At 48.6% G+C, this 26546-nt stretch overlaps 9 protein-coding genes across 9 annotated transcripts; 4 read left to right on the forward strand and 5 right to left on the reverse strand.

The window, feature by feature from the left end:
- Positions 1-1743: 1743 nt before the first annotated feature.
- On the forward strand, positions 1744-2976 carry Aud_009293 (cytochrome P450; the record flags this gene model as incomplete). Its single annotated transcript, XM_043294151.1, has 2 exons — positions 1744-2574; positions 2632-2976. 2 exons carry the CDS (start codon positions 1744-1746, stop codon positions 2974-2976), a joined length of 1176 nt encoding a protein of 391 aa, XP_043150086.1.
- Positions 2977-3676: 700 nt separating this feature from the next.
- Positions 3677-4962, reverse strand: Aud_009294 (uncharacterized protein; the record flags this gene model as incomplete). The annotated part of the gene is made up of 2 exons (XM_043294152.1): positions 3677-3837; positions 3897-4962. The coding sequence occupies 2 exons, from the start codon at positions 4960-4962 to the stop codon at positions 3677-3679; spliced, it is 1227 nt and encodes a 408-aa protein (XP_043150087.1).
- A 3450-nt stretch (positions 4963-8412) lies between these two features.
- On the reverse strand, positions 8413-10818 carry Aud_009295 (uncharacterized protein; the record flags this gene model as incomplete). The annotated part of the gene is made up of 4 exons (XM_043294153.1): positions 8413-8810; positions 8867-9486; positions 9538-10575; positions 10628-10818. 4 exons carry the CDS (start codon positions 10816-10818, stop codon positions 8413-8415), a joined length of 2247 nt encoding a protein of 748 aa, XP_043150088.1.
- Positions 10819-10995: 177 nt separating this feature from the next.
- On the reverse strand, positions 10996-12153 carry Aud_009296 (amidohydrolase family protein; the record flags this gene model as incomplete). The annotated part of the gene is made up of 2 exons (XM_043294154.1): positions 10996-11157; positions 11212-12153. The coding sequence occupies 2 exons, from the start codon at positions 12151-12153 to the stop codon at positions 10996-10998; spliced, it is 1104 nt and encodes a 367-aa protein (XP_043150089.1).
- Positions 12154-13558: 1405 nt separating this feature from the next.
- On the forward strand, positions 13559-15097 carry Aud_009297 (GTP pyrophosphokinase; the record flags this gene model as incomplete). The annotated part of the gene is made up of 1 exon (XM_043294155.1): positions 13559-15097. The coding sequence occupies one exon, from the start codon at positions 13559-13561 to the stop codon at positions 15095-15097; it is 1539 nt and encodes a 512-aa protein (XP_043150090.1).
- Positions 15098-16732: 1635 nt separating this feature from the next.
- Positions 16733-18796, forward strand: Aud_009298 (GIY-YIG nuclease family protein; the record flags this gene model as incomplete). The annotated part of the gene is made up of 1 exon (XM_043294156.1): positions 16733-18796. The coding sequence occupies one exon, from the start codon at positions 16733-16735 to the stop codon at positions 18794-18796; it is 2064 nt and encodes a 687-aa protein (XP_043150091.1).
- Positions 18797-19444: 648 nt separating this feature from the next.
- Positions 19445-19849, reverse strand: Aud_009299 (DUF4267 domain-containing protein; the record flags this gene model as incomplete). Its single annotated transcript, XM_043294157.1, has 1 exon — positions 19445-19849. The coding sequence occupies one exon, from the start codon at positions 19847-19849 to the stop codon at positions 19445-19447; it is 405 nt and encodes a 134-aa protein (XP_043150092.1).
- Positions 19850-20642: 793 nt separating this feature from the next.
- Positions 20643-21746, forward strand: Aud_009300 (NmrA/HSCARG family protein; the record flags this gene model as incomplete). The annotated part of the gene is made up of 3 exons (XM_043294158.1): positions 20643-21221; positions 21278-21619; positions 21669-21746. 3 exons carry the CDS (start codon positions 20643-20645, stop codon positions 21744-21746), a joined length of 999 nt encoding a protein of 332 aa, XP_043150093.1.
- Positions 21747-23590: 1844 nt separating this feature from the next.
- Aud_009301 (uncharacterized protein) lies at positions 23591-24568 on the reverse strand (the record flags this gene model as incomplete). Its single annotated transcript, XM_043294159.1, has 1 exon — positions 23591-24568. One exon carries the CDS (start codon positions 24566-24568, stop codon positions 23591-23593), a length of 978 nt encoding a protein of 325 aa, XP_043150094.1.
- Positions 24569-26546: the final 1978 nt, after the last annotated feature.

Here is a 26546-nt window from a genome sequence, read left to right on the forward strand (position 1 = left end):
CTACCCTATCAAAGCTCACCCTTTGTTGCACAGCTTAGAGTTGATTCAGAACAGAACATATACCGCCGCCAGACCTGGGGCGCATGGTCCTTCTACATTCTGCAGGGACATTGCTATGCAAAGTTCTCTCAGCCTTTATCCTCCCTTGACCGTCCGTGTACGCTGCAGACTACATTATTGGCTCTGGGTAAATCTATCGAGTTTGAGGAACAAGACAACAAGAACAAGGCAAGAACGTATCTATGACAGTTATGAGCTAGCTGACAAGCGGGCATATGTCATGGGATCATTCGTCTAGACCAGAGTACACGACTGTTCGTCTTCATGGAAGCCTTTATTGGCAATGAAGTTGCTTAAAGGTCCCATCTATTACTATTCCGTAAAGACATAGAGCTGGGGAAGTAGGTATGGCACTTCCATTGGAGATTTGAAATTTCGGCGTAATTTAATAAATTACACCAACTCAGAAATGCAAAGCCAGCTCGATACTTTACAATTTTGCCATGATCTACTAGTAACAAGGTGATGTTCAATGTATTACATTTCCTTCCAACAAAAGCATATCTGGCATCCCCGAGAAGATGATTGATCACGGGCATAAGCTGAATTTGTTTTTCTCAGAAGTGATGGACTGAGCTGCTTTTGCCGCTTGACATCGCGCCGATAGGCGGCGAAGGCAAACTTGCAGGACACCTATGCCACCAGCTTTCAGGGCGTTAAAAACTTATGTTCACGGGACCATGATGAGCCCTCATGACCACCCTGCTTCTGAGACGTGAATTGGAGCTAGCGCCAAAATAGTCAAAATTGCGTCAGCGCAGATGCTGGGTGCATTGCCATAGAGCGTTGGACTCGGCCTCCGACCGTCGAAGTGACTCTCCGGCAACTGGTCTCCGATAGGAAACATCACATAGACTTCCAGAGGATGAGGGGAAGGTTGAAGGTCGGGTTTACTAGAAACTAGCTCGTGTTGACATTTGTGCAGAAGTGAATGGGTGAAAGCGAAAGGCAAAAAGAAAGGAAACCGTTATAAACAGGCAGACATTGGTTAATGTGCTTGCATCATGAGCCGTCGTAACGTATCTACGCTCGACTGAATACGGTTAGGAGCGAGCTGTGTAACAATGAACAACTCTGGAAATTGTTAGCTGTTGTGATTGTCCATAGAGCTGGAAATGTAGACTTAACGATAATATTCTGGCGTATGCATAGCCTCCTCTGATGCTAGCATGAATGGCCCAGCCATACGAACTTTTATGTCCAGTCATTCTACTGCATTAGTGCACGAAGCTGTCACATCTGTATCACCACTGATCCAGTGTCTGGGCTTCTAATGCAAGCCATGAGAACTATGCTATACATTGATCCCCCCAAAGAAGCCTTAAAAAGGCCAGATCAATGCCACAATCGGTGTGCTGTGCCATTCTACGACCACGAGCTGCAGATATGATTTCCACTCTCGGGATCGCAATAGTACTATACCTCGTCCATATACTTCTATCATCAATAAGAATCATATTCTTTCACCCCTTGAGCCATATTCCCGGCCCGAAATCATGGATCGCATTCCCGCTCTTGGAACATGTTTCAGCTATCCGAGGGAGACTAGACCATGACCTGCGACATTGGCATAGAAAATACGGCGAAGTGGTGCGGTTCAGCCCCGACGCTGTCTCCTTCATAACCGCAGAAGCTTGGAGGGATATCTATGGGCATGGTCACCGTCAATTACCTAAAGTAATCATGTCCGCCAACGCTCGCAAAGACATCCTGACCGCCAACGATGCCGATCACAAGCGGTTCCGCAAAGCTCTTTCGCACGCCTTTTCCGCAAAAGGACTGCAGGCGCAGGAGCCGATCGTCACTGGGTACGTTGACAAATTGATCGGTCGGCTCCGGGAGTTTGCAGAAGCAGGTGTGCCAGCAGATATGGTTAAATGGTATAGCTTGACGACATTCGACTTAATCGGCGACCTTGCATTTGGCGAACCGTTCGGGGGACTAGATAGCTCCCAGTGTCATCACTTGGTTGCAACCGTGTTTGATTTCCTCAAGGTGGGTCCCTTTCTGAGGGGGATGGAACACTACCCATTGTTGTTCAAGGCGATCCTCGCCTTTCTACCTACGTCGTTCATGGGAGCTCGGAAGAAGCAGGTTGAGCATGTCAAGATGATCGTGCAAAAAAGGTTGGACTCTACGGCGGCGCACCGCCGTGGGGACTTCATGGACTCAATGATAAGACATCACGGTGATAAAGGCGAACTCAGCAAGGAGGAGCTTGAGGCAAATGCCAATGTCCTCTTCATTGCTGGCAGTGAGACCACGGCAACCCTGTTATCTGGTGTGACCTACTGGTTGCTGCGGACCCCGGAAGCACTAGACAAGGCGACACAAGAAGTTCGATCCGTCTTTGCATCAGAAGCAGATATGACATTTAGCGAAATCACATTGCAGCTACCGTACATGCTGGCGTGCCTCAACGAAGCCTTCCGACTTTATCCTCCCGTGCCGGGTGGACTCCAACGTCAGATGGAAACACTAAGGCAGATCTCAGGTTATAATATCCCCGGACTGGTAGGTTACTTAAACTCGTGACACGCTCAGTCAGAATTCAGTCACTGACTTGCGCAGACCAAGGTCTCTGTCCACCAATCTGCGGCATACTTGTCCCCGCTGAATTTCCACCAGCCAGGCCAATTCATCCCTGAGCGCTGGCTCCCAGAAGCCAAGGATGAGCCCGCCTCACCGTTCTTCTCGGACAAGCGTGACGTTGTTCAACCGTTCTCCGTGGGACCACGGGACTGCATTGGCAGAAACTTAGCATATGCTGAGATGCGGATGGTACTTGCTAGAGTGCTTTGGAATTTTGATCTGGAGTTGTGTGAAGAGAGTCGCGATTGGAAGAATCAGAAGATATTCTCTTTTTGGGAGAAGCATCCGTTGATGTGCAAGCTTGCCCTGCGAAGAGATATATAAACGAGAGGGGATCATTATTAGGACTCGCCTACTAGGAAACTAGATACGATACGTAAGGAGTATATCATAGCTCATGAAGTTGAACCAATCGACGTACGGTTCAAGATTGACCACGTCAAACCCTTGAGAGTCAATGAGATTCCAAGCTGTCCAGCAGCGGACCTGAGCTCTTTCAGAAAGTTGACAGACATATTTGGCAAAATCCTCCGCTCGCCCCCACGATCGTCGGCAACAGGGTCTATGAGAACTGTGGTGAGGCCAATCCGGTAACGAGAAGTAGGGGCACATACATTCCCAGCCGATATCAATCCCGTCGAATGCTTGGGTCTGGCAGAACTGGGCCATGGACTTAATGAATGTAGCCCGGCTTTCCGCGTATTGATCATTCTCGGCTACATTGTTTCTCGTGAATTTCAAGTCAATCTACAATCCTCTTCAATTCCCCTGGCGCCCGCCCTCATCGGGCGTTCAGTTTCTACTCCTGTCACAACTTCAAAATTGAAGATTTTTAACTAACAGCATAAATATATATATATATATATATAGGAGTAACTACGCAGATGGGTTTATTTTTCACTAGATCTACCGTAACATGTGGGCGGCATGAGGAACCAAGAAGCAAACTAGAAGTTAACGAACAAGAAACTTACAGGCTGCGCTATCGAAATTAGACCCCTCCTCAAGTCTTAGATTAAATTTTCTAGACATTCCTGTTGTCAACCCACTCACGAATATCAAGCTTTCCCGACCAGACCGGCGTAAGCTCTGATTTTTTGGTTCCCAGCCATTTTTCCAGTGAGCTGTATTGACTATTCACAAGAGATCGGCCAGACTGGACGGTGTGAATATACAATGTGAAACCTATTCATAGTCTATTAGTGACTAGGAGGGATGAATGTGTTGCAGACCAGATAACCTACCCTTTATCTTGAAGTCATCAGAAGCAATAGGGTGGGGCACTGGAGCTTGGAATATGGTCAAACTCTTCAGGTCTGTGATCCGAATTCTGCTCTTTCCATAGATTTCTTGCAGGTTGACCTCGATATTCTTGGATTCGCCTCTAGAGGGCGCCTTGAAGAGTGTTATTAACTTTTCGCCGGTTCCAATTTTTGCAAAAATATCATCATCGGTTCCGGAAGATAGATCATCTGAGAGTTGGACATCCAGCCTCACAGAGTCGATATGCTCATTTGGCTGAAGGATGGCGGGGCATTGCTCGTTAAACAAGTCATCGGTCTGAAGGCCGCCGTCTTCACGCATGGGTTCCACAGCGGACATGGTGTCACGTCGAAGCTCATCATGTCGATTGGAATTAGGACCCGTCCAATACACCACAGGAATTCTTGACCCACACACTGGGTCAGGGAACTGACGGAGATCAGGCGAGTGGCCGGCACCATTAGCGGATGGATCGAAACCTCCATTGACCCATATGCGAATGATTCGCCCGTCCCCATCATATTCACGAGCGGTCCGAATGAACTCGGGCCTGATACCACCGGGGAATGCTATCTCCCTCTGGTTGCTGTACTGATGATCATGACCCAAGCTAAGGTTGATGTCAATACCACCATAGGCAAAAATCTCGTACTCGAAACGATTCGCTATGTTGCGAGGGGTCCATCTTTGGTTGCGACCGTCTTGATTATAATACCGAGCAGTGCTGACAAATATGGAAGGGGTGTTTTGTCCGACATATGTCTCCAGATTGAGGTATTGATCACGAAGTGCGTCTCCTTCTGGAGGTGTATACTGGGGAACGAATCCGTGCTGGAAGACTTGGTCAGGGTGTCTGGTGTCCCAGCGGATCAGCCGTTCAGCAGCTGCAGGAACAGGGTGACCACGAAAGTCCGTCACAGTATCCGTCCTCCATTCAATCGCGCGGGCATTGTTAACAGTATCAAGGCGATTGATTACCCTCTCAAAGTCTCGGGTGAACCAAGCCAGCACGGCCGTGAGGAACAGGCCAGCATTTGTGTTTGACATGACCCTGGTTTGTCTTACAAGACGTGAATAGGATGTTTTGGAGGAGCTGATAAACAAGAGAAGATAGAGGAGGAGAGGGACATTAACTGTGCTTTTATATGTAACCCACACGATTCTATATCCCCAGAGAACCACGTGTCAACCTAATACCCAGTTAGAGGAAAACAAACGCTATATTGTACTCATTCCATCCTTACGCTCTACTCGGGGAAAGTTGTCTTGGCCTATAGTGAAGTCCCTCGTGGAATGCAAACTTATACCGCCATATTCTGATAAGCATGGGTTTCCTGATACCAAACGTCTCAGATAGTCTACCAAACCCTTCCGAAATGGGAGACGTTGACGAAGAAATCTGCTCATCATCCTAGACATCCAGTAGCTCTTCACTAAAACCTTGATTGTTCTAGACTGCCCTTTTTGATAATTTTCACAAGATAAGCCCCGCATTGGTTTTAGAAAGTAGCTAAACCCGGTCTGTAGAACAGGATTATAGCTAGCTCTTGTTTGGAAGTAGTCGTATGTACGATATAGTCTTGTATGAGACCAGGCCTCGCCATAACCTGTGGGTAGAGGGGTCAGGTCTAAACCCGTTAAGCAGACCCACCCGCCCTTCGGCGTGCAGGTCTGCACCCCAACGCAAAATCCCACCAACGCAGAGAAACGAAGCAATTCAATTAATTACACAACGTCGGCAATGGCTATCTAGCCAAAAAGGCAGTTTGGGCCTTCATCAGCTGCTTAGCCATCATTTTTACTACTCCGGAGTACGTAAATATACATATTATCTTGACGTAATGTTAGTTGATCGCGTCTTAAAGTCCGCCAATGTTACTTCGTATGGGTCTGCAGGTTCGCGCACAACCCGAGACACCATGTGTTAGCTAGGCCGGAGATCAATCGGGCCTGTCGGATCCGATGAAATGTAGACGTCTGTAAGGAGGGTCCATATATCTCCAGGCAACAACATTGACAGAGGTGGAACGAGCAAGAGTCTGTCTATACCGAGAGGACAATGAAAAACCTCGTCTTACGTCCATTGCCTGCGGCAATCCTGATGTCTTGGCTTAAATAAGACACTCCGCCACATGCCAAGATATGCTCACCTGAGCACACTTCTGACGGTACATGATAGAGTATGTTCCGCCCCCCTGGACTAGTGATTGAAGCCCTGAATGGTATGGTGCCAAGTCTGGAATTCCGGCGTACTCGTCTAATAGTCAATCTAACATGTTAACTTTGTGTCGGCCGAACGGAACTCATTGCGACGGACCTGGAACTCACGCGAACATTGCCAAAAACGACATACATTCCAGGGCCTGTGTCGAGTAATATGCCTGAACAACTACGAGTATCTCCGAGATTAACCTCACCTATGACATATCTAGTACGGCGAAGGTCTTTCCGAGACATTCAAATCTTGGCATATCACCAGTTATCGTTCCCTAATTGTGAGAACCGGAGGGGCTCGTTAGCAGCACAACAAAGATACTACGAGTCACAGGTCGATAACTGGGGGACTCCCCGCCCACGACATTGCGTAACTGTGTTTTACATAGTTCCGCCGAGAGGCTACATAACGCCGATGACTATATTGGACGAGTACCTAGTGACTCTTCAGGATCTCAATCATTGGTCAAGAGAGTGAAACATGTCATATCAAGAATAGTCGGAGATTTCAATCAGATCAGATCTACTCTACAGAGTATGCTCAAGCGGAAAATATCGGCATGTGGTGGAGTGTCCTAACTCAAACCAAGACACCAGAATTGCCGCAAGCAATTAACAGGTTTATATATATCGCCGCTTACTTTATTGAGACTCGCCTTACCTACCTATTAGATGGATATTGCTTGTAGTAACGGAATTGAGTCCCCTACACATCTTATATCTCAGCACAACGTATCTACTTGCAAAATGGGAGACCGTTGACTAACCAGAACCAGGGATCAGACCCAGTAAACCCTTCACTAAAATATAGGTCTCTCTAGCCTACTTCTTCCTCAAGATAAGGTTTAGTTATTCCTGACATAGACAATGCTATTTAGCGGTTCCATTCTAGGGCTTTCCTATTGTAGCTGCCTTGGGAGATATCCACGACTTTAATGAACTTCATCGGACCGGAAAGATCCGATTCATCTCCGGCGAAGCAGACTGCATAGCACCTTTTCCTGGAATTGTGAGCGGAGCCGCAAATCCATATGACATGATATATATGCGCCGCGTACAAGAAATGATCCTATGGGGAAAGGTTTGTCGATTGGCCTGGATCACCGGTCATGACAGCTAATAACATTACGCAGAGAGTCGATCTGGCCGAGATAATTGATTACCTGGCATATGTATCGCCATTAACTCGGTCCGTATACGGGCGAGACGGAGGGAGTCCATTTGTTTCCAACATAACAGTGGCACCAACAAAGTGTGGGGAGATAAACAACGATGGACATCTAGTTATCCGTCTTGTTCGACGCTGCCTTGTGAGTTTTGGGCCGTGCCATTCCAGCCTTTGCCAAATTGGTTGCTTAGGCATATGTCGACCCTTCTTACAGATTTCGCCGGATCCGGCAGATCCGATTTATCTCCGGCCAAGCAAATTGTCACGTCGGGATGTATGTGGTTGTCTTGGGAAGAGGAGATGGGCAGTGCCGCCCATATTTGAATTGAGCACCGTTTGGGAGATCTTCCAAATTTATCTTGTTGAAGTCGCCTTCTTATCTTAACTTTGCCCAAATTACTCATGATCATACCCAGTCCCTGATAAGGAAAGAACAGAGCTTTGAACAAGTCTGGTGCAAATGATGTGACTGGTCAAGAGACCCAAACCGCAGTTGCTTTTCATAACTTGCCTATACCCTCATTTTCCATAGGCTTCCGGACACCAAAGCCAGATGGTGTATAAACAACTACTCCAGCATTTTCTGAGCCAGCTTAGCCCGCTATGGAAGTTACAAGATGAGCATCCAACATGGACACCCGAGCCTACTAGTACCATTCTACTGCAACGAAAAGTGACAATCTTGTCCTACCGCGCAGGTCGATTGATTTGGCAAATATTTCGGGAAGAATGGCTTGACAGCAATAACTTTAAGGGGATTAGCCACAGACGCCCGCCCCTAGGTCCCTGGTAACTAAAGATTGCATCCCTGACTTCTACGCATTTCGACCCCGCACTGTTATAGAGACAGTCCAGCCTACCACATTTCTCACCCACAGAGACTTGAGTAAGTTAGGGTACAAACTCGACGAGCAAAATAAGACCGGTCCTGTCCTGATCCGATGTGGAAGTCTCGCTTCCTCTAGCCAAAATCAGACACCGAGGACAGAGACAAAGTGGGATAAATAGGTTTAATGACCAAAACTAGATTATCATTCTCCGCACCTGATTTGTAACTAGCTAAGCGAACGATGTGTCTGGACGGAAACCTGCGGTGAGCTAGATAGAATGGAGATTTATGAGCCGTCTCCCAGCCACCCTTGCATCTCCCCGTAATCAAAAGGCCCCAGAAACCCCAACTCCAACTCATCCGCAGACGCATCCCAGTGGCTCGAAAAAGGTCCATTCGGATCCACGAACGGGTTCTCCTGCAACTGCCCCTGCTCCTGGCCCTGTTCCTGCCGGGCCTGATTGCGATCGCTATCTACATGACTGCCATTCTCCGCCATGACCTGAGTCCGTGCCGTCCTGAGGAAGAGCAGGCTGTTGCGCGCAGATACGCTAAAGGAACTCATGGACATGAGGATCTGCTCGCATGTTGACCAAGCTTCGTGTACGAGACTTGCGTCGAGCTCGGCCAGGATCGTGCGGCAGGAGGAGGACATGATGAGGACCGTGCCTGCTGTGGAAGTATCTGTTCAGATTTATTAGATCTATACCTAACCAGATCATAAGGAAGGAATAGTTTACAAAAGCCATTATACCACCATGGGTCGGTGGCGGAAGTGTGATAGGTTTCGTGGACGAAGGAGACGAGGTCAATTGCTGCGCGGACGCAGGCGGCGGCACATTTGGAGAGGATGGATGTATATAGGGTGCTGCAATTGGAGCTGGAGCCGGAGTGGTTGTCTGCTTGAGTTCGCGGGTGGGTACACTCGGCGCAGAGTTGGGTCAGGATGGGTCGGTAGAGGAGGAGGCGGAGGTATAGGTATCTAGCGTGGAGGACGTTTCGCTGTCGATGGAGAGTCGTTTGTTCAGGATTGGTAGCTTGGTCTAATGGACGGTTCCAATTGAGGAAAGGGGCAAGGCTGTTTTCGTACTCGAAGAGTTTCTCTTCAAGTTCCATGATGACATCCAGCCCACCGTGTTTGGTTGTGTGTCTTCTAGACCCAGGGCTGCTGCGACCGCGCCATGCGCGGTAGATGTCGGATAGGATACTGTCGAGAATGCGGTATAGCTCAATGGTGGCGATGTAGAAGGCCATCGGCGATGGGGTTCCGGAAGAGTGTTCTTCCTCTTCGGTTCCTGGTAAGGGAACACTCGGGAGGTGCGAGGTCATACTTGGTCTACCATAAGTCATGCTCACGATCCTACAGACTGATTAGTCAAGTCTTAGGCTGCTATCGAATGGAAAGGTATACATGTCCATCATCACGCAGCCATGCCAGGTTCGCCGCTGAATCTCCTGCTCCAGTGGACTCTTCTGCTCGTACAGCTGCGCCTCATGAAGTCCTATCCCCTGGGCAATTCGACAAGCCACCCCTATCGAGTTCCAGCATCGGTGCGGATACGGCGTACTCTGCAAATATAGCGCGACGACCAGCAGCGTCTGTACGACGCCGATAGTCCGAACGTCCATCATATCCAATCCGATATGCTGTTTTGCCCGGAGGAAGAAGGTATAGGAAACTGCCTCTCGCTCGGTCACCGGGATACCGTTGGCAAAGTAGCAGCCAAGCGCAAAGATAGTGTTCAGCGCGCAGACGAAAACGAGCGAGCGCGGTCCAGAGTCGGCTTTGCTTCCGAGGCCAATATCAAGCTCACTCAGCGACTTTCCTGACTGGCTCCTCGGGAGCCACAGATTGTCATACGCATCCTGAAAACTCGCCCGGTCGAAGAACGGGTACAGACAGTACACCCGATCCCAGAAGCACTGCAGCAGGTGGTCGGCTAGATCCCGCGGAGGAAGCAAGAAGCCATCAACTTGGGCCCGGGACGAGGGCCAAACACCTTGACCTTGCGGCGATGCGTCCCGAGGCTGATTCCGTGATGGGCGGACAGGGCTCGAACCGCCAGGGATTGCACCGCGGGCGAGGAACCGCACCAACGAAGCGGTGGACGAGCTTCCAAAGTATTCATTTGATCGCCATAGGGGCTTTGACCCTTGCTCGACCGGACTAGCGACCGAATTAATGGCTCCCATAGCGGTGACATTGCTGCGGGCAGCAGGTGACTCGAGATGGACTGGGCCAGTGTCAGAGTGCGGCGAGCAATAGGCGGCAGCTTGATCCCAGATTGCTTGATGCGGCCGAGATGATCCTATGAGGGGTATCTGAGCAGCAGACTGTCCATGTGAGCCAGCAACGATGTCCTCTGTCCCCGATGGTAGCACGGAAACACCCGCGCTGCAACAGGCCTCTTCCAGGTCTCGGATGCGCTGATGGAGAGCGCGGAGGTATCTGCAGCGTCAGCTTTTGGACTAAAGGTTTTCAGAGAATTTGATCGACTTACTCATCGTTACTCGCCGATCGCGCATTGTCGGCTTTGAAGATGCAGCGATCGATGGTGTAAGACCGTCGCTCGCAGGGCCCGCAGATGGGCTTCTGGCCGTCACAGCGTGACTTGCGGTCTCGACAGGGTTCACACGCCAGAGCAATCTTGCGCCGAGTCACTGCTTTACGAGCCGATCTTCGAGATTGCATAATGTATGGTGATGATACTCTTGGATCTAAGTGATCGAATGTTTACAGGAAATCGATGATGGACGATGAAAAGGTTCGGGTCCATCCCGGAACACGTGATGCACATTCATTTCAAAAACGGAGATAATAGCAATATCATCTCCCAAGGTTTTTGAGCATATTTGGCCTAGGTTGCTATTATGCTAGCAAGTTACGGTCATTCCCTCTGGCTAATCTTGGAATCAGCTTGGTTGCATTCCCGAAATTGATCATGTCCCGGAGCTCCTGCTCCATCTCGTAACTCTCCAGATCCTCCAGGAAGCCAGGATAGGCGGGCGCAGGGGCATAGGGAAAGTCACTCTGCAGCCATTAGTGTCCACAGGTGGTAGAGTTCTATAGCCGCGAAGTGCTCACCCCGTATAACAAATGATCCCTCGGAATCGTCTTCAAAGCCATATCCAGGACCTGCGGCGACGACGACAGCGCCAGATCATAATAGAAGCTGCGAAAGTCACGCATCACTTGCTCATAAGTCGTGCCCATTCTATATGAAGCCGCCACATCCGGCACCCGACGCATCGGCGTCGCCACACGGCTAATGAGATACGGCAGCGCGCCGCCTGCATGGGACAATATAACCTTGCAATTTGGGTATTTAGACCGAGTACCTTGCAGAATCATATCCATGGCAGAACGAGTGGTTTCGTGCGGGTAGTCCACCACCGGTTGGGGCATTTTGGGGTTGACAGGGGTGGTATCGACTGGATGCGTGGGGTGGATGAAGACTACGCACTTACGGCGGTCGAGTTCCGCCCAGATCGTCTCTAGTGAGCGATGACCTAGGTAGACATTCGAGTCCCCGTACCTGGTAAATAGAGTAACACCGTCGGCGTGTAGGGTGTCGAGGGCGTAGGCAATCTCGCTAAGAGTTGCGTCGGTGTCAAGGAGGCTTGGGAGGGAGGCGAAAAAGCCAAAGCGTTGAGGGTTGCGGTCTCGAAGTTCGGCGGCGTACTCGTTGAGCTGGCGGGCTAGCGCAAAGGAGGCTGTTCCTTTGAGGATACAGGCCCCCGGCGCTGTCACGGATAGGATGGCGGTTTGAACACCCAGACGGTTCATCAGAAGCTCAGAGCGAGTGGCCGACCAGTGGGGAGTCGGCCATCCACTGGGGTCACCTCCGGCGTCTTCTACGGCTACATTTCTTGTAAGCTGGTGGGCGACATTCATGCATGTGAGGCTAGAACCTTTGCGATAAAAGGGAGGCACGAAGTGATGGTGAGTGTCGACCTTGTTGACGGGAGGACGGTGAGACCAGCCGAGGGCCTTGTCTTGCAGCCAGTCCATCAGGTGATCGGGCATTATATTGATGCCGTTTGGCTGTAGATAAAGGATGGCAAGGAGAAGGAGGACAAAGAAAGAAGAAGCAGCATTTCGTCATCGTTGGCAGGATCAAGATTTAAGCTGGACGGCTTTATAGAGTGGTATCGGGACGATTCCGGATCACTCGCCGGGTTCATCCCGGATACACAGCACGACCGTCGGACTGTACCCGGACCAATACGCCAGCTGAAAGTGTTCTTCAAATCGGCACTTCCGCTGGAGGAATCATGTCTCGAATTACACTCGGTCACTCCAAATGCCACATCAGGATGGATGCCCCAATACACACAATCCCCGTTCGAGAGGCATCCCGTTCAGGCAATATTGCTCGCCGTCTTTCTCTGCCTGACCACCACATCTCTTGTAATCCGTCAGATCTTTACTCCGAGAGACAAGCTGCGCGAGGGAAGCGGATAGCCTACCGGCGAAGTCAAGCGTGGGAATAAGCTCTATTTCATGGTATCATGAGGGCTGCATTAGAGGCGACATTGGAGCAATAGCCATGTGATATTCTTTTATCTCTCTTACATCAATACATTAGTTCATATGGGGAGTCTAGATATCAGAGTAGCCCTGTGTCTGGTCAATTCCAAGTGATGTCATGGTCGCACAAGTGCCAGGGATATCGAAATGATATAAGTAGCGATCCATGTGCACGGCGTCGTAGGTTCCATTTATGAACAAACTTGTTCCAAATATTCTTTAAAATGCTCTAATTCCGTGAACGGAAAGTTCCAGACTCACAAAATCTTTGTCAATCAATTAGAAGTGGTCAACCTAGGATGGCGCCCATCTAGCGGCGTTTTATTTGGATGGTACCCATAGAAAGCCCTGCGTTAACAGACCATAATTATAGAAGATGAAATTCTTGGGTCATATGCGTATGTACCCGAAGCTTAATTTCAAGTTGAAATTTGTGGCTTAACTAACCTGGGACAGCACGCAGCCTATGGGAGATGACCGAGTACAACCTTATTTCCCGGGGTGGAGTGGGAGGATGGTAAACCTAACTAGTATAATGTAAACTCAAGCTATCTGGGACAGATCAGCTGCTCATGGGGTCAGATTAATGACGTTGCAAGGGCGAGGTGTGGTACCGCATCTGCTGAAAATGTGATAACCAGATGTCCGTTTGCATCTACCTTTTATGATCTATTGTGACTTAAACCATCAGGGGGTCGGGCTTGCCTTCTAACTCGTCCACATGACGTCAAGCCCCAGTTGCAGACACAAAGGTGTTTGGTACTCTGGTAGGGAGAGGTCTAGACACAATTATCACTTAAATAGAGACATTCAAGTGCTGTTTGTTCTCTTATGGAACAGACTGTACTACCCTTTACTAACCGTAACCCATTAATTGTCTTTTGTGAGGAACACGACGAAAATGACATCTGAAGATGCTATAACCACATTTGTGGACCATTATTGTGAAACATGGCACTTTTGGGAACGGGCTGCAGTTACTGCAGAGCAGCAATGTAAGAACGCGCTTGCTCAAAGCGGAATCCGTCAGATCACTACCCACCGCACAAAGGATCCGGAACGACTGAGGGCAAAATTGCTGAAGCGACAGGCGCAAGATCCAGGAAAGTACACTGGCGAGAAATCAATTAAAAAGGACATAGTGGATCTTGCCGGAGTACGCGTTGCTCTTTATTTCCCAGATGACCGTTTTAAAGTGAAGGAAATACTTTGTTCTGTGTTTAACGTTGAGGAAATCAGACACTTTCCTCGAAAAGAAGACGACACTCAGGAACTGCTTGTCAACGGCGGCATGGAATATAATGCTGAGTCAACACAAGTATATCACCGGGAATTTGAAGGGTACCGGGCGGATCATTACAGGGTTCATTTGCGCGACCTAGAGCTGAATTCGGACGGTGTCTTACAAAGGAAACTCGTTGATGCCAGGATCGAGATACAGGTGGCGACGTTACTAATGCACGCATGGGCGGAGGTGTACCATGACCTTGGCTACAAGCCAACTGATGGACTAGTCTCTCTAGATGAGCATCGACTTTTGGATGGCATCAATGGACTGGTCAGCGCCGGTGAATTATTCTTGAAACAGCTGCAGAGAGCCGGCCAGAGAAGAATAACCAACACGGAGCAGAGGTTTGCCAATCACTATGAACTGGGCGCCTTTGTGCAGAAGAGCCTTTTCCCTGCCTTTGCCGTTGGTCCTATGGATGTTGTTTTTACTGTTCTAAAGGGCCTTGAAATGGACTCGCCCAAGGCTCTAGGGCCAGCTTTGACCAGTTGGGTACAACATTCAACAGATCCTTCAGACGTCTTGGGACTGTTGCATCACATCTTCTTTAAACGGGTGATAACAGATGGAACTAAAGGGGATAACGGGAAGGTTCGAGATATACAGGACCGGGTAGCAAAGGGGACATCGACAGAGGATGATGAGCTGAAACAAAAGATACTGTTTAGTGCAGTTGATCTGTATGATGCACTGTCACAAAGAATGGGGCAGCCACCGGTTCTCCAGAAGGCTGGAGCTTCTCCAGGCCTAGGCCGTTTTCAGACACTCTATAGTATTATCGGTCGCCGCCGGCCTGGCGAAGATGAAGCAGCCGAAAAGAATAAAGCAGTTGAAGAACTGTGGGCATGGTTTGAGGACAACCAGGACCTGAAATCCAAAGTGTCCTTCGGCATAGCTGCATTGCAAATGCAATCAATCATGGACGAAATAGTACAACCACGTACTACTCCACGAGAAGCGTGGAAAGCCGCTCCTTATCCGGATCTCTCTGTCCCAGTACCACAAATGAGAACCGGAGCTCCTGCAACAGCATACCCTGGAGCAAGCCGGAGATTGAGTGTGGCCCTTGAAGATGGAACCGGCTTCGCATCCCATTTGCAAGAATACCAACGGCAGTCCTCTCGATCACAAATAAATCAAGGGAAATATTAGTCACACAACAGCTTGATCATGGTCGAAGTATGACTGGTACGTTTGCCAAAGCCGATTCTGATGGAAAGTATGTGCCCTAACATGATATAGTAAACCAGCACTCATTGGAGAAACGTGCTGTACTTAACCAAAGCAACATGCTGTCCATATAAATATCGTTTTGCCTGCTGATGCCGATGTTATTGTTTATGACCTACAAATCAGTCTCCAAGACAATAACTGATTCTCTTACTCTCTCTCACACACATATATCTGATCAGATACCTAGTTAATAAGGCATAGCAATGCATAAATGCATAAATCTCATCTGCTTCGTCTCCTTCATAGCGGAATTTGTACTCTCACGGCATGCTATCCTATGGACCAGGCTAATAGTGTAGTATATGCTAACTAATTCTCCCTTTATCGTCTCAATCGCACTTACTTGGGTAATGGTGCAAGCCACTGTAACGTATTCAATCATCAAACGGTTAATTCAAGGCGATTGACATAATCACTTAGAGTTGCAGTTGTATACTGTGATTCCGCTCCTGGGCAAAATAAGCACTTTGGTCTGAACTCATGGACAAACATTATACAGTATACACGCTCTAACATTGCTGAATACAAGCATACTAGCACAATCGTAGGGCTAATGGTGGCCAAGGGCTGTGCTGTGTGATCCTATGATTACTTGTTCTGCCAATTTGCTAAACTATGCAATGATATTGTGAGACCCTGGATTGCCAATGGTTTGTTTCTCCGTCCGCTGCGCCACACATTCCACTGGCTGTCGTGACACAGGCAGCAGTCTCACACCATTATAGTAGGGGGTGGTCATTGTCGAACGGAAAATAGGTTCATATAGATGTAGATCAATCCACCCATTCAGGATTTGAGTTCAAGACTTTGTGCCCTGAAAAGCGCTAATTATAAAATGCCATTGAAAATAAGCAATACTATGCTGTGAGGTTACACTGGTATAAATCGGCGTTTCAAGCGACAGTCACGGAGACCTGAGCGTGGTTTGGATTGCGAGAATGTTTGAAATGCTTCGCCCCACTGTGGTTCGGTTCGGCCAGAGCCGCTGCCCCCGCAGCCGCGCGAGGCTGAACCTTCCAAAAAGCGGGATAAGCCACGTCCAGTAAATATCGGGAACGATGTTGGCCGTCGCAAAGACAAGTTGAAGCGGGGAATTATCTCGTTGGCGAACATGCGGAGCTCTCGGTATGTATTATTTCGCTGGAATATACCCAGGCACTGGTCATGTGAAGATACTGGGAGCTATCCCTTGCTTTAGGTCCCCTGCGAGGACCGAGGACAGTCTTAGTTTCTGAGTGTACTTAATATAGCCCCCGGAGAAGTTGATCATTCAAGGAATCAGCGACGCTAGATGACGCTGCTCAGCCGGCTTCTGTGCCTCATCCAACGGAAACACCGACGGTGTAATCGTAATGATTCGTGGGTTATGTCCTTGCGCATTCCAGTCACATACAACAGGCATGGTGGCTTGTTTCAGCCTCGTGCGCATGCGCGATCGGTGAGCTACATCAAGAAGTCCCGAGAGTCTTATTCTCTTTATAGGCTCATTGTCCACTCTCACTATGAAAGTAGGAAGTGTTCTTCTCTGGATATCATGGAGTTTGAGCAACGACCATGTCAGAAGAAACCCAGCTTAATTTAGAGCCACCAAGGACACCCATAAAGGGCCCCGCGCGCCAGGGCACGCTCAATGGAACACAGCCACCCCTGAGCAGCGCTTCGAGCCCTGGTGTCATTTCATCTCCTCCCTCGCCAGAGGAGAGTCCGTTCAGCCCCACACCCTCAACCGCCACCGATATCACGGACGACTATGGCTGGCAGACTCCAGTCAAAGGTCAAGCATTGTCGACGACACTAGACACAGACAGCCTCGAGTCCTCCCAAACCGAAGCAGATGACTCGGGGGGAGATGAGGATCGAGCCGGGCAGATTGCAGCCTTCAATGCTCCTTCCCCGACCAAGCCATTGGAACGATCAAACAGAGCAAAGGGCTTGAAACCCCGACTCAGCATCACTTCTCTACGCTCAGAAGTTGCCACCAAGGCGCTGTTAAGCAAACGAAAGGAGAGTTCAACTTCGCCTGTCGATACTCGTGCATGGGTCTCCGACCAGGGGAAGTTCCTCGAGGGAATATCATGGCCGTCCATACAGACCGGACAGAAGCCACCGAAACGATCTCGGCATATCCAGACCGAGTATTGGACATCCGAACAGGCGAGCAACATCTGTACGGATTTTTCCGCAGAAGGGACATGGCTTCTCAGACCGAGAGCAGCCAGCGACGTTGGTGGCACGAGGAAGCTCCATTTGGATCCAGTTAGACCCTGCACGCAGGATCAGAGTGCTGACCAGCCTTCGTCCTCCAATGCCATCGTTCCGACCATCACCGTTTCCCCTCCTGAGGATGATCAGATTGGCTCAGCCCAAATTAAAGACGAGGAACATGACCCACGTAGCAGGAGGTTGTCGTCGGGAGATGGCACAGTCAAAGCCGTATTGGCTCTCCTCTCAATTCAGAAGACTTCCACGTCCGCCAAGGACAAAATTATCATTCGAAAGTCGCTTCACAGTGTTATACCACTTGAGATTCGGGAGCGTTTGAGAGAGGACGACCAACACTGCCCAGCGCAGACACTGAAGGGCTTACGATGCAAGAATCGCCACCGAGCAAATGTCTCACTCATTATGCAGTACTTAGACAGCTTGACTACCATCAAATCCAGTGAAGTGCTCCAATGCATCGAAGATCTGATTACTGTTGCTTTGTGTTCTTCGGCACACCAACGTGTCGCCCGGAAAGAGCTAAAAACCTGGGAAACAGACATCGAAAAGCTATGCGATATTCAGGAAGATCAAGGGCACGTTGCCTCGCATACAAATTATCGCCTTTCAGCCCTTGCCGACTGGATCAATACTCTGAGCGGTGGGGAAAGTTTCTTGGAAAGAATAAAGACAACCTCCCTACCAACACCTCAAGAGAGCATTCCAAGCAATATTCCGCAAGTGTCTACTTTGATCCAAAAGTTCATACCCTACGTCACCAAGGCCTCCGTACGTTTGTCCGTTTCGGAAGCCCTCGAGAAGCTTCTGGTCAAGCCCCTTATGAAGAGCGAGATCGAGAGGGTAGGAAGCGTATATGTTTACTGGCAACCAGGGAACTTCGGGCACCTCAAGATCGGCTATTCAAAAAACGATATTAGCAAGCGGGTAAAGGAATGGAGCAGCAAGTGCAACAAGCCGATGGAAGTGTACTTTCCAAAACGGGGGAGTGACGAGGAGCATCTACAGGTCAGCCATGTCTGCCGCGTGGAGAAGCTAGTGCACACGGAGTTGAAGAACTGCAGGCGAATCGAAGAAAGCTGTTCAGGGTGTGGAGGTAATCACATTGAATGGTTTGAGGTCTCACGCCAGCTTGCGATAGCAGTTGTGCGCAAGTGGATGGCTTGGATGCGAACATCTCCATATGAGGAGCAATCATGTGGAGGGAAAACCGAGTGGGTATTGAAAGATGAACAAAGGAGGAAAATAAAGGAGCTTTCACAACCGCTCCAAGAGATTGCAATTTCCCGCCAGGACATGGAGAAGGGAGGGAGAGGAGCCCCGCTGCATGCTCAACATCTATCAGTCTCTCGAGCGGGTAGGGCAAGGTCTCCACGAATGAGAAGTAAATCAATGTAGCCGCGACGACGATTCGAATTTGCATGATCCTATGTCCAGTTATCTATGTATCCCTTTAAATCACTCATATAATGTCGACTTCCCTGAACTGATATGATTCGATATTCCGGTGTGCATGCCATTCGATATTCGTGGAAGTAGCGGCATCTGGTAACTAAGATCGGCGAGTAACCATACAAATATGAGATGTGGCCCCTTGTGCAGATCGTCTGCCTGTAAGTGATCAACATCCGGACCTGCTTGCGTGATCGGCCGGATATAGCTGGTGATACGATTGCATGGTTGGGTGCTGAGCGCAGGGAGTGGCTAGGTGGGAGATACGTGAGCTATCCATGGGATATGGAGGAGCTCATGAAAAAGAAAGACGAGATCATCAAGGAGGATAAGCTTAAGATGAGGATGGTGTATTGAGCCCACTGCTCACTGCTTTCTAGCCATCGCTGCAGGGATTCGCATTGAAACGCTACGAATTCCTGCACTTACTGATGATTTAGATAGGGAAGCTACAGCAATGTGTCCCGCATAATTTGATGATCATTGTTATTTCCAGTCCACTGGTATATTTGGTTCTAATCCTATCTCTTGCCTCCTACTGGTAAATCCCTTCAGCACCACATCAATCCCTAACACTCACATCGATTCTAGCCCTCACGACTGCAACAGCCCCAGCCCTCCAACCGCAACCACCGCCGCCCCTCCACACAATGCCCAAACCCCCTTATCCCATCCTCTCGGCCCCTGTGTCGTAACCCATGTATCCACCACACACACGGCGGTCCACGCCGTCAACAAAACTCCCATCTCCTTCTCCTTCCGTTCACGGTAGAACCAATACAGCGCTGTTCCAACGGCCAAGTCACGTATACCAAGGAATACCATTGCTTTTTCAGTTATGCTGCGGCCTTCTGATGTAGAAGGCGTGACCCCGAGAGTATCTGCAGCAACGGACGGTGCGACTATGGACAAGGCTCCCAGGGAGAAGACGGTGCTTGTGAGGCCCAGACCGATGAGGCGCCACGTTGAATGGGTAAGGAGGGAGTTGGGGAAAGCCATGGCAGGTCAGCTTTGCAGGAATTGATTTTTGATTTGATAGAAAGAGATATGCGGAGTTTTAATAACAAAATTGCGGATGAAAGAGCGTTTGAGCTCCGGATGTTGCGAATTGCAAACGTTATATACCCCACCAATGCAGCCTTGGAGCACCAAAACTGGTCACCGTCCTTCTACTGTGGCAGCTCTACTGCGGAATGAAAATGGGGCATTACGAGAGCTTAGAAATGCCACACTTCCTCGTGATCAATTTTGAGTGGCCCTGGTAACCTGCAAGTTTCAGATTTGCATGTTAATACTAAATTATTAACTAAGACTAAGGCAATATACTAGGATTGACCCCTGGGACATCACCTTGGCAGGTTTGTGTCTTTTATTGGGAATATTACAGTGATGCATTCGAATAACTTAAAATCAAGTCAAACCGCGTCTAAACAAACTCGGGAGGATTACTGATCATGTAAACACCCTGAACTCGAGTCAGAGAAAGTCTCCGTGGTGCCGGGACGATTAGTTCCGCGGCCACTGTGATTAGAAGTTGATGATAAACCTTAAACCTTATGCCTATTACAAAATATTAGTTAATCAACTTGCCACAACTGACTCGTGATGAGGTCCACATACTCTATGATGATAAAGCACGCGATGATAATTTATCAGCCCAATCCCAACCAAAGATTGGAGGTCGACAAGGCAACTACAAATTGGGCAGTAGACCGCACTGGCTTTTCCATATCAACCCGCTGAATCGGCTACCCTTCCGCTCAAGGACATATTTACCAGCAGGCCAATCGTTATGGCCACAAAGAAAATCATTGTTATCCTCGGGGCTACCGGGAACCAAGGTGGATCGGTCGCGGAGACTTTCCTACAAGAACCGCAATGGCACGTCCGTGCAGTGACTAGGAACCCCCTTAGCACCAAAGCACGAGCTTTAGCTGCCCGCGGCGCGGAGATTGTCCAAGCCGATATGGATGCGCCATACACCCTCTCGTCCGCCTTCGATAACGCGCAGGTTATCTTTGCTGTCAGTGACTTTTGGGGCTTATATGGTGATCCTGCCAACGCAGCCAAGGCCACGAAGGATCAGCCGCTCAACGTCTGGGCCGCGAACCATGAGACCGAGCAACTGAAGGGCGTCATCGATGCGGCCGCAAATGTCCCTACGCTGGAGCGTTTCGTGTTGTCATCTCTCTCCAATGCGACTAAGTGGTCGCAGGGGAAGTACACGCACGTCTACCATTTTGACTCGAAAGCCAAGGCAGAGGCATACGGAAAAGAAACATACCCCGAGTTGTGGAAGAAGACCAGCATCTTCCAGGCGGGGTTTTTCTTGAGCAATTTCGTGTCGAACCCGATCCTCCAACCCCAAAAGGTAAGTTCTCTCCACTGGCCCCCTTTACCTCGCCTAACGATTCTGAATATCATCAGCAAGCGCATGGTGTAGTCCACTTAGTCGGGAATCTGGATCCAGACGTCAAACTGCCGTTCATCGCCTCAGAAGAAGACAGCGGACCGATCGTGAAGGCCCTCGTGCAAGAGAGCGCTGGAAAAAATGTCATTGGCTATAGGGAGTGGATAACTTTACGCGAAGTCGCCGACGCATTTACGCAAGCCACCGGCATAAAAGCAGAATATATCAGGTTGCCAAAAGGACAATCGAACGTTCCGCTTCCCCCCGACCTGCAACTGGAATTGGACGACAATTGGGCTTACTGCAACGAGTTCGGGTACGAGGGCCGAGATGACCCCACGATCATCCACCCCAAGGACGTGAGTTCACGAGCGACATCATCTTCCCTTCAATTGCTGACCTTACTAGTTGGGCTCGCCCCCGCAGCTGGACAGTGTGGTAAACTACTTCAAGAAGCAGGACTGGTCCAATGTCTTGAGCGCCTGACGAAATCAGTGCTCCAAGAGCTACCGCATGGGAAGAAACTATTCATCTCATGTTCCAGTCCAATACGACCATTCGGGGTTTGGCTCATTTGGCTTTCACGTCCGACTCTTCGATTGTTGCTGAGTGAGCTGGAAACCGACATATATTAGTACTAGAAACAAGATTGCCTTAAGAATACACAGAATCTCGGCAGGAACTGCCATGTTTTTCTTAAAGATGAGCTACAGGGTAGGGCCGGAAAGATAGATAGGGCACTTAAAGTCGCCACTGGTACAGATAAGTCAAGCCGAAACGATGATTAGCGGTAGAAACTGTACTGTTTGCCCAAGTAGGTGGTGGGTGACGGTCATTTTAGAACCTGAACGGCGAAGGAACCTATCTTGTTGAGACTTGCTTCAAAACAAAAGATTCAGGAGATTGTATTGAGGCTTAATGAGTAGGTCGTTGCACATCAACTCGCAATGACCTATAGTAGTCACTCATATCTAACTCGTACATTTCCGGTATTTGCTGTTTGAGAAAATGGGACCGGCAACCCCATGTTTAAAACCTATCGTGCTGTTCCATCGGGCCTCGACCTGTAAGGCAGGTCCCTAGCAAATGTGCGGGGTTTTCAACCGCTGCCGTCTTGCGAGATTCTTGATTGGATAAAGGGTGCAGGTCTAGGTCTTGGCATCCCCAGTGAAGAACCTTGGCTTGATTTTCAAAGTAATGCGAGATAGGGGAGTCGCGAGTATCCTGCATGAGAATCATGTCGGGTCGAGCGATACATGTGGTGGAAGCTAATTTCATTATTCGAAGGCAAACAACCTTTCAAAGGTTCCATTGGCATGCACAGACTGAGTTAGGTTTCGCCCAGAGGCCAAGCGCCCTGCAGGGTTTCAACTCCCTGCCAGCGCATGATACTGTGAAAACAAGTCAAAGGACTATGCATGTGGCGCCGTTCAGATAGCCTGTCTATATGTGTCCTTCGAGTGCTTAGTAGACCCGCCGGGCTATTTCCAATCTAATCGTCGAGAACACTATACATAAATTTGCACAACTTTGCACAACATTATCCTGATATTCAGCCTATTAGCTATAGCTGTCTCTTACTTACACTTTGTAACACCCTCCTAGTGTAAGCTAACATGCATTTAAGATCTGACTTGTAACTATACTATTTTGTCAGGCCCTAAACAGCGGTTTAGAGAGGTACTGAGGAATAATGCTGACAGAGGGTTATGTAGAATCTGTTCTGAAGTCGCTCTCCTATTTAAAGGATGTTTACCATGAAAGTAAATACATAATGTAGGAAACATATAATCCAAGAAATGATCATAACTAAATGTGATGAGGTAAAGTTATATGCCCAGATGCTACTATTTCTTGTCCTCAGGTCGGTGATACTACATTAGGATATGCGATAGCCCCCTTGATATACCATTTGGTATACCAGGCCTTCCGACCATGGAGTGTTATAACGTGTTGATCATCCGTAAATGTTGTCAACCACAAAAGCGAACTAGCTAAGGTCGTCTCAACCCGATGATCAGGTATAAGACATCAATGAAATATACTATTCCTGATCATTGCGGTACTCCTGAAAAGCCCCAGTGCTGTGTCATGTGCTTGTTGACTGGTTCAGACCAAGAGGAGAATCGGTTGGGAGTTGAGCCAAACAAAAACCAGTCAGGTTAACTTGATATAGAGATCGAACTCAAGGACACTACTGATATTGAGGCATTGAATTTGATAAGAGTTGGAACAGCATATGCTAGTAAGTGAATGCTGAGGTGAGAACTTAGGTATTCTTGATATAATACTTTTGTATAAGCAAAAAGGAAAAGAGAGAAAAAGAGGCGTCAATTCACGGTGACCACCATTTTCCCATGTGCCTCATTGGCCTCCATCAGACGATGAGCTTCTCTGATTTCTTCAAAATCGAATACTCTCCAAGGATCAGCATTAAATTGCTTCCGAGCCACCATTGTAACAATCTCTTGGAGAGGAACATCTGACAAGGGAAATTCGGGACTTCCAAAGACAAAGCTGCCGAAAAAGCTAAGATGTACTCCGCTCGCCATCTGCAGAAGAGGGTTAAATTCCGGAATAGGTGCAAGTCCGCCCAACCAGCCCGCTAGACACACACGGCCACCCCGATGCACGATCTTTAGCGAATCAAGAACAGTGCTATTCCCTATCAGCTCGAGTATAGCGTCAAACTTCTTCGGAGCGCGCATAGAGAGATTAGGGCCTTCAATGAGAACATCTTCAGCCCCTAGTTTTTTGAGCTGTGCGATACGATCTTCGCTGCGCGTCGTGGAGGTGACATGCACTCCCGCATTGACCGCTAGATTGATTGCAGATCTCCCAAAGGCGGACGTCCCACCTCGGATCAAAAGCTGCTGGCCTGCCCGTATCTCGAGATTCCGGAATAGACAGGTCCATGCTGTCGCATATGACTCCGGGATAGCCGCGAGCTGGTCCCAGCGCAGTTGAGCTGCAGCTGGACCGAGTGGAACAACATTTGAAACCTTGGCTCGAGTAAACTCAGCATAACTTCCGCTGATTGTACGACCGAGTCCCCCCATGAGGCTGGCAACAGGCGTGCCTTCTTCAAATTCACCTCCCGGACAGCTGGCCACCTCACCGACACACTCGATCCCACTGATTGGCACCCATTCTGCCCATTCGCCCTTTCGCATGTGCATCTCGGCATGATTGACGCCAAATGCCTTGATCCGAATGACGACCTCTCCCTGTCTTGGCTCTGGGGTTGGCACCTCGTGAATCACCAGGGACTCGGGCCCCCCAAACTTTTCTATAATAATTGCCTTCATATTGAAGCGTTGTGGAAGGCAGTAGAGATCTTGGTAGATTAACAATACAGAATGAAGTTACATGCATCAATAGTGCCAGGCCTACTAGGGCAATTCAGACAATGTGGCCGTCACAAACGCTTTATATAAACAATAGCCTATAACGTAATCAACCACCGAGCGACGAATACCCCCGAGCGACGAATTTTTGCCGCTTCTAATACTAATTTGAAGCTTTTCAACCACCAACATCATTAGACTTGACTATCTAGTAGCTGAATATATAGCTATATATTAGGACAATTCCTTCTAGTATGTCCAATAGTCCAACACGCACTGCAGCGTGGTGGAGCCCGCTGACTAGGTATAGGTGTAGGCTCACTGGCCTGCTCAACAAGAGGTATATCAAGCTGCTGAATGCGACTTTGACCTTCCTGTACAGATAGAAGGATATCATTACCTAGGTTAGCACGCCTCTTTGCCTTCTTTCTCATCTTTCGCTCATTCTCAGCCCGTAGAACCTTGATTTCTTGTTGAAGAAGAAGGTTCATATTCATTGCCATTTGTGCAGCCTTTTCAAGATGTTGGATATGGGATACTGGACTGCTAGAAAGCTTTCTTTTCTGAAGACTTCTCTGTAGGCTGCGGACCTTTTTATCTAGTTGCCGAGGATTCTGAGGAGTCTGAAAAGCAGATGATATAGAGCCTTCAAGAATTGGTGGTGTTGGTGTACGAAGTTGAAAAGTAATCTTTTCAAGCACCCGGTCTTCATTAAGTGGTTTAAGACCAGCACCTGTAAAGCCACTGTGTATATTCTTCTGGATGAAGACCCTCTCACGCGCAGATGGGTATAGGTGTAGGAAGTCTTCCTTATCAATATGGTTATTGCCAGCAACCATTATTCCTTCAACTAACTTCCCATATGCGCGCTTTAGTGGACCAAAAACACCAACATCCAATGGTTGCAGAAGGTGAGAAGTATGTGGTGGCATGCAAAGGCAGATGATTGCATTCTCCTTGCAGAATGCATCAAATTCTGCAGTTTGATGACTAGAATGGCCATCAAGAATAAGTAATCTCTTTGCACCAGTTGAATGCTGCCTTGAGTATGGCTCAAACACCTCTTTAAGCCAGCGAAGGCCTATTATATYAGTTATCCAGCCATTATCACTCATTGCAATTAACCAGCTTTGAGGAACTGCTGATTCTTGATACCAGGTAGCCTGTTGCTCTTTCCCCTTTAAGATAACCACTGGTGGTATAGAAACCCCCTTTGAGCTCACACATTCAATTATTGTAACCCATTCGCGGTTACCCTGAATGATAGTACGGGGTCTCTCACTGCGATCCACTGCAGTGATAACCTTAGAAGTTGTACAGAGTCCCATTGCAAAGCCAGTCTCATCAAAGTTCCAGATGTCATCCTCATGGATGCCGTATTCTTGAATAGCCTCATGCACAGTTGTAAACCACTGTTTTATAACCCTTGGATCCTCCTGCTTTGCACGCTGGTATGTAATCCTCCGGTTATATCGTGTGCGAAGGGCTGGATGGCGTTTAATAAACTTATATGCCCAGTTGACACCAATGGTTGCGGTAGGATCCTGTGTACGCTCATGGAGTAATATCTGCGCCATTCCACGTAGGAACTCTGGTCGAATTGAAAAGCCCCGTTTATCTGCATCTAGTAGACGCTTGGTAAGAACTTCTTCTTCCAGAGCTGTTAATTTATGGCCATTGGCACGTGTTTCTGAGCGTGGTTTTCTTCCATTGAGGCGAGCGCGAAGGGTAGGCTCAGGCACGCTAAAGGTCTCTGCAGCGCTTAGTACTGACTTAATTTTTTTATTCTTAATGGCTGCAATTGCCATTTGTATCCGATTTTCTTGAGATAAAGGCATTTTTAATAGTGGTGATGATAAAAGAACGCATTAAAGAAAGGAAGTGGTTGACCCAGGGAGAAATTCGTCGCTCGGGGGTATTCGTCGCTCGGTGGTTGATT

This window comes from Aspergillus udagawae (genome assembly GCF_001078395.1).
Source record: "Aspergillus udagawae IFM 46973 DNA, scaffold_7, whole genome shotgun sequence".
Lineage (NCBI taxonomy): Eukaryota > Fungi > Ascomycota > Eurotiomycetes > Eurotiales > Aspergillaceae > Aspergillus > Aspergillus udagawae.